At 37.8% G+C, this 12,394-nt stretch overlaps 2 protein-coding genes across 7 annotated transcripts; one reads left to right on the top strand and one right to left on the bottom strand.

Moving 5' to 3' along the window:
* Positions 1-5,112: 5,112 nt before the first annotated feature.
* On the bottom strand, positions 5,113-9,151 carry LOC135609374 (ATP synthase small subunit 6-A, mitochondrial-like). The gene is made up of 3 exons (XM_065102572.1): positions 8,964-9,151; positions 8,801-8,846; positions 5,113-5,289 (listed from the first exon to the last, which is right to left on the bottom strand). Exons 1-3 carry the CDS (start codon positions 9,082-9,084, stop codon positions 5,286-5,288), a joined length of 171 nt encoding a protein of 56 aa, XP_064958644.1. The 5' UTR covers positions 9,085-9,151; the 3' UTR covers positions 5,113-5,285.
* A 434-nt stretch (positions 9,152-9,585) lies between these two features.
* Positions 9,586-12,314, top strand: LOC135584320 (glycine-rich RNA-binding protein 2, mitochondrial-like). 6 transcript variants are annotated; one of them, XM_065102542.1, is made up of 5 exons: positions 9,586-9,737; positions 10,168-10,352; positions 11,628-11,696; positions 11,802-11,889; positions 12,064-12,314. In XM_065102542.1, the coding sequence occupies exons 2-5, from the start codon at positions 10,256-10,258 to the stop codon at positions 12,143-12,145; spliced, it is 336 nt and encodes a 111-aa protein (XP_064958614.1). In that variant the 5' UTR covers positions 9,586-9,737; positions 10,168-10,255; the 3' UTR covers positions 12,146-12,314. The 6 variants fall into 6 exon arrangements, with proteins under 6 accessions (XP_064958614.1, XP_064958635.1, XP_064958624.1 ...); XM_065102563.1 differs by having other exon boundaries at positions 11,979-12,314; XM_065102552.1 differs by having other exon boundaries at positions 11,780-11,889.
* Positions 12,315-12,394: the final 80 nt, after the last annotated feature.

The raw sequence follows: 12,394 nt of genomic DNA, 5'->3' as shown, positions 1-12,394 counted from the left end.
TGCAGACTTGCAAATAATTCTCCATGGAAATAGTTTCTGCTTCTCCAAATCAACTTGGTCAGCAACGTTCAGTGACACAACTGGCTAGATTGAGATATATATGCAAAGCTTTTAGCATCTCATTCTGTCTTTGAGACTTAAATATCAAGTTGTTTCATGAGTGATATCTTGTTGAATAATTAACTTAGTTCTCATAACTTGTATATTATTAGTTCTTCCTTGAGTTTTACTATAATTACATCTTACTATTAATTTACTATATTCAATTCACAAGGTCTGACTTGATGCTATTATTTCTTTTTTTGTGTGTGTGTGTGTAGCTCAAGCACTGCTTAGATTCTATACTTGTACTACCCTAATGAGAAATAGTATGAGATCAACGATAAGATCAGATCTGTGACAATATATTTTATTGCTCAAAACTAAGCTACTAGATTTAGTGGGAGAAGCCAAAACGTATAATAAACTGCGCATGATCAACGAGACAGTGATGGTGGGAATCGTCGTTTCCTGCCATCTGAAAAGTTACTGATGCTTTGACTCGGTTTCAGAGATGAGAAGGCTGACCGACCCAACACAAGAAGAAGAAGAAGAAGAAGAAGAAGAAGAAGGAAGAATGTGCAGATGTCTCTGAGCATGAGAAGAGGGAGGAAAGACTAGCTACGATGGAGTTCTCTCATCGGATCGGATCATAACAGTAAGCTTCTTCAAAAAATTATAAAGGTTAAGTTCAAAATCTTAACGAAAATTTAGATTGAAATGATCGGTTCATTTTGATCGTCCTTACCATAACACACACACACACACCGATCTCTCCACCATTATCTGCATATCCTTAATTATGATAATAACCATAATTACTTTTTGTTCTATTTAAACTCATCCCAAGCCATATCAAAATATTAGTTTCCTCATTTTATAGTGCTAATGGACACATGAAATTATTCTCAACCTCTTTTCTTTTTTAATAATTAAATTTATTTATTTATTTATTACTTTTATATATATATATATATATATATAAAGGGATCAATACAGAAAATAGTGACTGTAGAGGGAGATATATGCAATTTGGCCACATAAATATAAAGGTCCGGCCGGAGCCGGTAAAACCCTAACCCGAACGCGACCCTTTTCCTTCGTCGATGGCGTCGATGGAGAAGTTCAAGTTAGGGTTCCGATCCCTCGCGTCGGACATCAGCACGAACACCGCCGCCGTCAACTCCTCCGGCTTCTCGTCCTCCTCCGATCAAGCCCATGTCCTTGTTCACCGCGCTCCCATCGGGTACTTCGAATGCTCTGAAACCTTGGTTTCCTTTTCTCTGTATAGTCCATCTCGTTCTTGTAGTCGAGCTGGAAATTGGACGAAGGTATTGGGATCCGGGTTCTGGTAAATATGTATCTGTTCGTGTTCCATGATTGATTACAGTCTGAGAACGATTTCATCTCTCTGACAATTAGCGTCAAGGTGGAACTTTTGCCTTGAGGTGTATTCACAATTCATATATTGTAGGACTTGTTTATATACGATTATCTTATCTATCTCGAGTATAAAGATTTCGCTTACAGGCTTTTTTAGCATTTCCTATTTTCTTGTTACCATGAATTGTCATAATCCATAGCTGATTGCTGCTAAATTGGCATTAACTTTGACGTTCTAGTTGTGCTTTGGAAGATTTATCTACATGTATCCTCATTACTAATGTGTCCTTTTTTTTCTCGAAAAAGTGTAGCTTTACCCTCTTTTTATCAGCTGTTTTTGGAGTCTAGAAACAATGAGTTTGTACTATAAAGGTAGTTGCTACGAACTATGATAGCAGAGGCTTAAGTTGTCAATTATATGTAAGTACTTCTTACTTCATGCCATAGGCAATTAAATGGCATGTGCAAAGCTATAATTTATTGGAAACATATGACATTTGCCGGGTAGGAAGAGGTGCGTACCAGAAAGTTAAGTCTCAGATAAAGGAAATATTAATGCTAAGAATGTTCTGAGTTTCATTCACTTTATAACCTAGACAATGATTTAGAATGAGAAGCATTTGCAATTTGCCAAGACAAAGAAAAGCCAGTGATAGTATTGTTTTATTTTGTTTTGTCTTTTTGTTTTTTAAGCCCAACAGTTGGTATGCTAAAGAATCTGCACTAGTTGAAACATTACAAGAGGTAATATTCTTAGGAAATTTGATGTTTGGTATTATGCATCGATAACATGCATGGTAGCCATCACAATGAAAAGTATTTCGATGCATGCTTCAGCACAACAATGAAGATACAGAAGAACATGGGTTGAACTTTTTCCATTTTGCTAGCACTGTGAAAGCTAATAGCTACTGGTTTAAGTTTCTCTATGGCCACTAAAATATGCAGAGGGTCATTCTTAGAAGCTTGCAAGTTGATTAGCTTTTTGAAGAGATATTGTTATGGTCCTTATGACTTAAGCTAAATTGAATACTTAAGCTTCTTGGGGAACATTTTCAGAGTTAAAAATTTAACAAATATACACAAATGTTCATCTTTCCATTCTTAGATTATGATACATATCCATAAGGCTGAAATTGTAATATTTGTCTTATTTTGAACACTAAAACTATCCAAGCTGATCCATCAAGTCCTTAAACCTTGTCCTATTTATTAAATTTATGTTTCACTATAATAAATAAGTTTTTGAACCCTAAAGTCTAGGAGGCATGGAAACGACACGACATGGATACTACAATACGTTGGGAGGACACGTGTGTGTGTGTGCGCGCGCGCGTGCGTGCACGGCCGAGGAAGAAGCTTCATCAAATGTTGTTGAAGTTGTCAAAGGCCCAAGGGTGCGCGATGGCCGTCAGGGCGCTCGCAGGTGGGCGCTCGGGGCAGAGGGCACGAGAGTGCACAACGGCCACAGGGTCGCTCGCAGGTGGGGTGCTCAAGGTGGAGGGTCTGATGTCATGTGTGTGTGTGTGTGTGTGTGTGTGTATGCACGACTGAGGAAGAAGCTTCATCAAATGTTGTTGAAGTTGTCAAAGGCCCAAGGGGACGCAATGGCCGTCAGGGCGCTCGGGGCAGAGGGCACAAGAGTGCACAACGGCCACAGGGTGGCTCGCAGGTGGGGCGCTCAAGGTGGAGGGTCTGATGTCATGTGTGTGTGTATGTGTGTGTGTGTGTGTGCACGGCTGAGGAAGAAGCTTTCATCAAATGCTGTTGAAGTTGTCAAAGGCCCAAGGGTACGCGATGGCTGTTAGGGCGCTCGCAGGTGGGCGCTCGGGGCAAAGGGCACGAGAGTGCACAACGGCCACAGGGTCGCTCGTAGGTGGGGCGCTCAAGGTGGAGGGTCTGATGTCACGCGATGACAGAGGGGGCGCTCGGGGTGGAGGTCTTGAGAACACGCGATGGCCATCAAGTCGCTCGCAGGTGGGTCGTCGAGGAAGAAGGGTTGAAACATGTGGTTCGCTCGGGAGTCAAAGTAGAGGTGGCGGATGGTGGTGGTTTGCAAGGTGCTCGGGGCGGTGGCAGAGCTTGCCTCTTCCATAGGTGGGGCAGGGGTAGAGGTTTTGTCGGTGAGGAAGAAGGGGTTACCGAGTCCAACACGTGAACTTTGTATCCGACAAATTTAAAAATAAAAATAAAAAAAACACGTGTCCAGCTGTGTCAATGACAAATTCACTCAAGCCACCATGTCCATGCTTCCCAGCCTGAAGTGACCCTTAGAAATTTGTTATTATTTATTTAGGCAGGGAATAGTCAACTTAAGATTAATGAATTGTGAGCTCAGTGTGTAATATTGTTGACATGTTCATCGAGCGTGCAATTCTGCATTATTTTTTATAACTTATATGTGTAATTAGCTGGCCTTTTTATTTTGGATAATGAAATGACAGAATGCTTTTATTAAGGTTTTTCGTGTTGAACTTTTTTAACTTTGCCTAGAAATCCTAGAGAGCTGTCTTACTTTTTGTCTTCATTGACAAAAAAAGATGTAGATTACTTAAAAGAGTTTTGAAGTGTGAAACCATTGCATGGTCGAGCTAGGTAGGAAGACCAGAAAGGTGTATGTTTGGGTTTTTTATTGAAAAGAAAAGAAAAGAGAGTTGTTAATTAAAGCATGCACTAAGCAGTTAAATCTTTGCGTCTTTGCTACATGAAAGTTAGCACATGTAAAAAAGTGCACAGGTTGCATAAGTGAGCACTATTACTAGCTTGAAAATTGATAATACTTTTTTGTCAAGATTATGTTTAGCTATTTAATTACACTACAATAATTGCTAATTTTTTGTTCCAAACATTTGCAGGCGGGTGGTTTCAGTGTCGACGTGTAGTAAGATATGTGCAATCAGCTTTGTCGTCGGTGTCTTTGTTGGTTTCACGCTGAAGAGACGGGTGAGGCGTTGGGCAAGCAAATTGCTCAAGCGGTTGAAGGATGATTAAGCTGTAAACGACGACACTAATAATTTTCATGTATGCATTCGGTAGCAAATTTTAACATTTCTAATGTCCACATATAGAGCCTCTTGTTCAATTTTTTGGATGCTTATATTTGCTGTCCAGTGTTTCTATCAAGTTTTATTTACATAGATAGGCTCAAAGTTGATCGACTCCTTTGATGACATAGCCCAAGCGTGCACTCAAGTTGCGTTGCTGGATGAGGAATTGAAGGAATTTTATTAGGTAAACACAGTAAAGCAAAGGCAATTCAGAAATAAATTTGCAATTGAAAAGATACTTACGAGTATTTTATTTATGTTGGGTACTTCTATCCAATCGCTAGAATTTTCTATAGAACAACAACATTTTTATTCAATATTATTGGTATTCAATATTATTGCTACATCCGTTGGGTCTCGGCGCTTTATTTCTATCTTGTGATATATATATATTCAATATTATTGGTATATATTAAACAATATTTGTAAATAATGAAAAAAAAAACATGAATATAAATTAATCTGGTCAAGAAGGATTTGGAAATACTCTCACTTGCACCATTGGTTTCGGGCCACTTTATTTCACAACAAAATAGGTCCATTTTGAATGAAATCTTTTAATCGAGCCCATGCAATTTCAAATCTTTTATCACAAATAGAAACACGAAACAGAACCAACAAAAATAATGAAAACTTACAAAAGTTAAAAGCAGTAAACTTGGGTCTATCATTTGAACCAACTCTTATTTCAGGATTAAAGACACTATGTCAAGTTGCATAGATAACATACCAAGCTAACTTCCATAAGAATTTAACTCACGGAGGATAAAAGCCAGCTTCATCACCGAAAGCAGTGAAGCGTCCATGACAAGTAGTTTACCTGAAACGAAAGGAAAGCGTGCTCTTAGTTTTACCTGACTTTAGTCAAAGAGAAATGTGCCTTGTGAAACATCAAATAAATGGAACATATAAGAGAGAGACCCTGTGTTATTGTCAAAGTATATTTATTATGTTTGAGCATTGTCAACTTGGCATATCCAAGAATAAAGACCAGGACCCAAACTTCCCAGGTACCAAAAAAAAAACATAGTAAGGAAATAAGAAATGCAGTCTTATTGAACAATTATGATAATGTCACCAATTTCACCTTGTTGAACAATTATATCTTGCTTCAATTGTATTTGCATGTTCATCCTATTAGGAGACGAGCAACAAAGGACTAGTTGACTAGCAGAGATGGAGATGAAGTATCACACCTAAACATCAAGTTTTCAATCAAATTGGCTGGTTCACATGATGCTATATAGCGGATGGACAAACTCGGGAAAAATCATAAAAGATCTAGAGAATAAATCTCATACAAGTAAACTCCTCCATAGAACTTATTAACCTCCCCTTCTATTTGGGACCTAAACTTCCATGTGCATTTGTTGGTCAAAGCGAGATCTAGATATAGTCAAATTAAATTGCACAAGGTGTTTATCCCTGGCAAACATGTCATGCTTACCCCAGGCTTGCATATCAACTACCGGGCCAGCCATGGGCTGTTTAAAGGTAGCAACAGAAGTATCTATGAAGCAATCCAACTCTCAGTCTAAAGATTGAGTTTAATTAGTCTTACGAATCCAGTTTTTTCTTTCTACTATGTCCGCTTACTAGTTAGTTTTCAGTGTTCAAATATTCTAGAAAACAACAACGATATCCAATTCTTTGGTAGAAGACCACATAAAAGGAAGGCGGGAAGACAGAAATCTTGTGGAAGGAAAGAGGAACCAGAGTGAAACAATGAAAGTCCAGGTCAACAACCGACAAGTCAAGATTCATGGAACTTCTAAACCATAAAAAAGAAACAGAACTTTTACATCAATAAAAATAATGTTGACTTAAATTGTCACTAATTTGGTGGAGGCTCCTCCTAATATAAGAAGCCAATAAGCAAGACATACATAAGAGAAGGCAATATGGTACTCTACCATGGTTAGCATCAACAGGAAACACAATGCTCACAAAATAGGACCCAGCAACCTAGAAGTGAAAGCAGTAATCAAGTAATGACTCTGCTAGAAGCAACAAAATTGATGGTAATCTTTCTTGGAGTATAAGACTCAGAGCTAAACACAACAAAAAAAATAGATCTATGGACAAATTTTAATTGTAAGAACTTGATCATTTGCCAACTTGTAACTCTTATTTCATCTGTTCCCAGAAAATAAAATCAGATTTGTCAAGAAGAAGGCTTCTACAAGAAAGATAATACAATGAGTCATATAAAGGCTTAGATACTCAGATGAAGAAAATCAAGTTAGATATTACATTTAGTCATACAAACCAAAGACATCATTGAACTAGATCCTAAAAAAAAGTCAAGGCATCTTAAAAAAGAAATGACATTTTAGCTGAGAAGAATAAAATGCAGGGAAGCCTGGGGATGCACAAGCCCTATCGCCAGGTGAATAGCGTACTACATGACACCATGTCCCATGAGAAAGAAGTGCCATTACCTTATGAGTACCCAAAATGTATATCTTTGAAAATAGTTGCTTGAATGACCAAAATTATACCTGTTCAACTATCTTATACTGCGAGACACTTAAAATTGTTGATATGGATTTCCTTGTTTTGAACCAAATCAGTTTGGGTATAATGGAGCACATACACAGGGCTTTTTGTATAAGCCTACGCTTAAGCATGGCATGTGTTGGTGCATATTCGACTAACTGAACAACATTATAAAGCTAGAATTGATTGCAAAATATTCTCCATGCCGAAGACATAGCCATCGCACAAGTTTAATGTATTCTCATTTTGAAAAATTTGCTTTATTATATGGAACTATAAAGGCTTCTAGTTTCATAAACACTTAGAATAAAAAAGACCCAGTGAGTATCGATTATCTGTTCCAATGGCTCCATATGACAACAAGATGCTATCTCATTATATTTCGCACAAGCAACCAATTTGTTGAATTAAGAAACAGAAAACAGATAATCAGCAAAGAGAGAGACAAACATAGGAGACTGCAAGATAACAAAGGTTACAGTTGTATAATAATTTACAGAAAAGACAAGACAATCTTACTTTCCCTTCCACTGGAAAATGCAGTCTTTAATATCATTTGGTCTTATAGGTGAAGAAACACTACAATTTTAACACTGATTGTTCTATACTTTGCAATTTCTTTCATGTTACACACAAAAAAAATAAATTATTATGTTTCTCTCCAATTTTTTATAAAACCAAAAAAACTCTCGAATGGAAGTAGATTACTCCTTGATTTTTTTCTAATTCATCCATTATTCTCTCCTATTTGTCACGCAAGATGAGAGAATCCTCTAATACAAGAGGAAAACAGATGAACTTTCGAAAGGGGAAGACACCAACTGTTATATTCAAGTTATAGTACACACACAAAAATGAAAATAGTCTAACAAGCCCTTCTGAACCAAATAAATGGTTACGTTTGCAAGCCATAACCCAATAAAATGGTAGACCAACAAGTCAATGTAATGCACTGAACATTTCTTTTTCAACTCAAGTTCATGTCCAATGAAATTACGTGTGTATTCTGAATTTAGAAATAAATACTTGAACCGAAGAACCAAAATACTACTATGAAGTTGAACAAAGATGCAGTGATGAACAGAGTGGTGAAGCAAAAGAAGATTGTGATATGAATATTCAAAACCATTCTTGAAATATAAACTCTTCCTGAAGAGGAAATAAAAGAGTTACAATCTGGGGGCAACAAAAGGTGTTATACCACAAAACCAACCAACTATAAGTAAATGGGAAGGGAAAAAAAAACCAAACTGTAGGCATGGAACGACATTATCATATAGGCTGCAGCGGTCTTTGATGTAGGTATACATAATGCCATTATGTGGATCAACTTTTATTATCACTAGTAATTTACCATCAGGAGGATTAACCAGTGCAAAAGAAAAGTGAATAGCCACAAAGCGGTAGTGGTGAACTTAAAGCTACTATTATCACTCTCATCCCAATTATGATAAGCAATCTTTTCTGCCACTAGTGAATTGACACAGCGTCGAGGACAAAATCAAAGTGCACAAGAAAACTATATTCAGTGAGACGAAAAAAAGGCACCCTCATCCTATTAGAAGGAACAACGACAAAGGCATCGCCACTAGTTTGACTAAATATTGATCTTCCAATAAGTAGAACATGATGCTAATCGTCATCACATGTATACCTATGTCAAAGATCTGGTCACAGACACCTCATTCACCCAAACTGACATCTCCTCGACGCTTAAACCAATTAGATCAGATGCAAACAAAATCTAACAGAACGAAATACAAGCAAACTTTACGATCACATCGGGTGTCATGGAACGAAAATTAAGGTCAGAAGTCGAAGCATCTACTCACTTTCTTTTGTGCTCCTGCACGAATTTGGAGTTCTTGGCATCTTCCTCTGCGATTTGATCAGACAAACAAAGAACGAGGGGAAAAAAGTCAGAACGAGAAGATTGAGAAGGGAATCCTGGAAAGGAAAGGAAAACGGAAGAGATCGGAGAGTTGAGGGACGAACCGGTGAGGCCGGCGGTCATCTTAACAATGATGCAGCCGGTGATGGCGAATCCGACGAGGAAGGGCCAGTTCCGGTTAAACTCCCTCTTGAAGAACACGGGCCACGGATCGAACGTCTTCATCTTTCTCGCTCACTCTCCCTTCGCCGCCGACCGCAACCCTTCCGATCCTCTCTTGTTAGGTCTTGGAGAACGAATCTTCTTTTGGGGCAATTATATCATCGCGGATGTATGTTTCTCAGAAAAGCCTCTATACATCAACTATTTGCAAACAGATCCTTATCCATATTTTACTATTTAGTCCCCGTAAATAGCAGTCAATGAAACGGACCCGATGACGCACATCCGAACCGACTCATTCACACTGAGTTCGGTACCGATCCCGGCGTTCGTCGAGTTTGGACAGTTTGTAATATGGAGAAGAAAAGACAAGATGGGTGAGATAAAGACGCAACAACATGGGCTTTGAGATTGGTGAAGTATCATCTAATCATGTTGATCCGATACCAACCTTACTATCCTACGGCCCAGATCATGTCGGACCAGTCAAATCCAATTAAAACTCGGTTTTACTCTGGTGTCGAGTCAGATCGCGATTTGACTCAATCGACTCGAACGAGAGAACCGGAGCCCAACAAGCCACATGAGTCAAAGGACGAGCCCAAAACCATCTCCCGCACCGCTCGGCTTGCACTCGGTGCCTCGCTTGCGTGGTCGCTGCCCTAGCGCACCTCACCTCCGCTCTCCGCTGCTCCCGATCGCCGCCGTTGTTCCAGGTCCAGGCTCTCCTACGTCGTAGCCCCTTCTACTCCCTCTTCTTCCCTCCTCTCTCCTGCTCTTTCTTCTTCGCTCCTCTCTTTTCTCCCCTCTCTCCGATGCCAAAATCCTGACGCCGCCCTCATGTATATATTTAGACATTTTTCATGAATATTTTCGTATTTATTTAAGTAATTTCTATGTAATTTGTGGTTAGGATTAGTCGACGAGGCCCGACCAAATTGATGGCTGGTTCAGTTCTCATGATCATGTCATATATAAAATTCATGTGTATATTGCTGCAATATGTAGTCTAGTGCATTTACTTTTGTTAATCTTCTCTGAGGAGATGTCTTCAATTTCATCTGCTTCAACAGTTGCATCTTTAATTTTGCCCTAGATTCCCATTACAATGAGTTCTGAATTATACGACGATAATGTGGTGCTTAGATTCAAACTCACTGGTGGAAGCAGATTTTGGTCAAGATGCAACCTTGAATTGAAATTAACTATGTGAGAGGTGCTCCTGGGGTTTAGGATGATGCGGTGTTGGAGGGTCAAAGACTCGTGGGCTGCGATTATTCCTGCAAGGAGGCTGTGGCTTCGCCATGCTTGTAGTAAATTGTTTGTCGTAGGTATGAGTCTATGCTCTATTCTCAAATTTGTCATTATAGAAACAATCCTGAGGTCATTTTTACTTTCTCGTGTCCCTCATATTGTTGTTTCTTTAGCTCTGTATAGTATTTAGTTTTGATTGGAGATTTTTTTTTCTCTACACCACTTCAGGTAATGGTTTATTCATTTGTAGAAAGTGTTATCATATGCAACACTCTTGTCTCTTTGAAACGAAAAGGAGCAATGTTGATCCCAGAGATCAAAGATTTGATCTTGTATGTGCTTTGAAGATTCGTATGCATGTCAATTAATAATACAATAAGATTTGAGTTCATCTTTTCTGCGTCCTTTGAACATTACAATATCTGTTTCTTTAGCTATATATGGTGGCTAGTTTCAATTGAAGATTTTTTTTTTCATGCTACTTCAGGTGGTGCTTTATTCATTTCTAGATTGTTCAGTATTATCATGTCTAACACTCTCGTCGTACTCTTTGAAATCAAAAGGAGCAATATTGACCTCAAAGATTAAAGCTTTTATCCTGTATGCACTTTGAAAATTCATTTTTGCTATCAACTAATCATAACATAAAATTTGAGTTCCTCTTTTCTGCATCTTTTGAGCATCATAATATATGTGTTTCTTTAGCTATATGTGGTAACTTCAAGTCTTATTTTTGTATACCACTTCAGGTGATGGTTTATTGATTTTTAGAAACTAGTATGTAGTGTTGTCATGTTTTAGACTTTTGTCATACTCTCTGAAATGAAAAGGAGCAATGTTGGCCCCACAGATTAAAGCTTTTATCCTGCATACGCTTTGACGACTGGTATTCGTTATCGACTAATAATACAATAAGACGAGTTCATATTTTCTACATCCTTTGAGCATTACAATTAATACATCTTTTTTCTTAATGAATAGATTGGTGATGTGGTTCCATTTATCATGATCTCTATCTTTATTCTAGTACTTCAAATAAATATCAGGATCAGCTGTATATTATGTGATCTGTTTGAATGCTTGCTATTGCTTTATCCATGCAGTATCCTGTTTTTCTCAAGATATGCTGTGTCCTTTGTTATAGTGTGTGCATTGCAAAGCAAAACATGTAGTTTCCATTTTGTTGGATACTCCATACCTTTGGTCCACCAAAAGGAGTTGATGTAATGATTTAAATGAAAATTCTTCTTAACCTGCATATAGAACTAGGAATTTGAAGCTACTGTTCTGAGAGAATGCCTTTTCAATGTCAGAAGTTCTCTTATCCAACTATCTGATACACCTAACTGCAGGCCTTTCTTATGATACCAATGAAATTGCCCTGAGAGATGCTTTTGCTGAACATGGTGAAGTTGTAGAAGGTAAATACGTATGCTTCTGAATTCACATTATTTTTATGAAACTTGTTATTGGCTGAGCATCTATCTATGTAATTATTTGACAGTCAAAGTTATATGTGATCGTAGTACTACTAGCAAGTCAAAAGGATATGGCTTTATCCAATTTTCTTCAGAAAAAGAGGCAACCATTGCATTGCAAAAGATGGATGGTGAGGTATGTCAAAAGTATTCCCCTCACATATTATTGTTCTTTTAATTGTGGATATGTCTTTTACTAACCTTTTAGAAATATTGATGTGCTAGGCATTATGAAACATACTTATGAAAACGCAAGTTTATGGTTGCAAGTACATTGTGATGGTATAAGCTTTCACTTCATTTGTTTCAGTTTCTGGATGGAAGATATATTCGTGTACACTACGCAAACAAGGGATGAAACCTGCGATAGTTTGACTATCCTATTGGATTGATGTTGCTTTGAAGTTTTTATACCAGAAGTTCGATTGTCAGATAAATATTTTTGGGCTTATTAGATGTGAGCTTCACTGTTTTAGAAACCTTTTTGTTTCTTTCATTGTTTACTAGACGGGCCATAATTTGTTCCTCTTGTAATTAATAGATTGAATCGTTTAAATATTATATCTTAAGACATAGCAAACAAAATATCAATTGTAAGAACACACCTCAAAATTATAATTGAAATTTAACGTAGAAAGGTT

The sequence above is a fragment of the Musa acuminata genome, chromosome BXJ1-2, assembly GCF_036884655.1.
Source record: "Musa acuminata AAA Group cultivar baxijiao chromosome BXJ1-2, Cavendish_Baxijiao_AAA, whole genome shotgun sequence".
Taxonomy (NCBI): Eukaryota; Viridiplantae; Streptophyta; class Magnoliopsida; order Zingiberales; family Musaceae; genus Musa; species Musa acuminata.
This window is presented reverse-complemented; position numbering and strand designations above follow the sequence as displayed.

Excerpts from the sequence above, each read along its gene's own strand:
- LOC135609374 (XM_065102572.1), bottom strand. The coding sequence starts at position 9,084 with ATGAAGACGTTCGATCCGTGGCCCGTGTTCTTCAAGAGGGAGTTTAAC. Across the intron at positions 8,847-8,963 it reads GATGACCGCCGGCCTCACCG|AGGAAGATGCCAAGAACTCC; the intron begins GTTCGTCCCTCA and ends ATCAAATCGCAG.
- LOC135584320 (XM_065102542.1), top strand. The coding sequence starts at position 10,256 with ATGATGCGGTGTTGGAGGGTCAAAGACTCGTGGGCTGCGATTATTCCT. Across the intron at positions 10,353-11,627 it reads TAGTAAATTGTTTGTCGTAG|GCCTTTCTTATGATACCAAT; the intron begins GTATGAGTCTAT and ends ACCTAACTGCAG. Across the intron at positions 11,890-12,063 it reads TGCAAAAGATGGATGGTGAG|TTTCTGGATGGAAGATATAT; the intron begins GTATGTCAAAAG and ends CATTTGTTTCAG.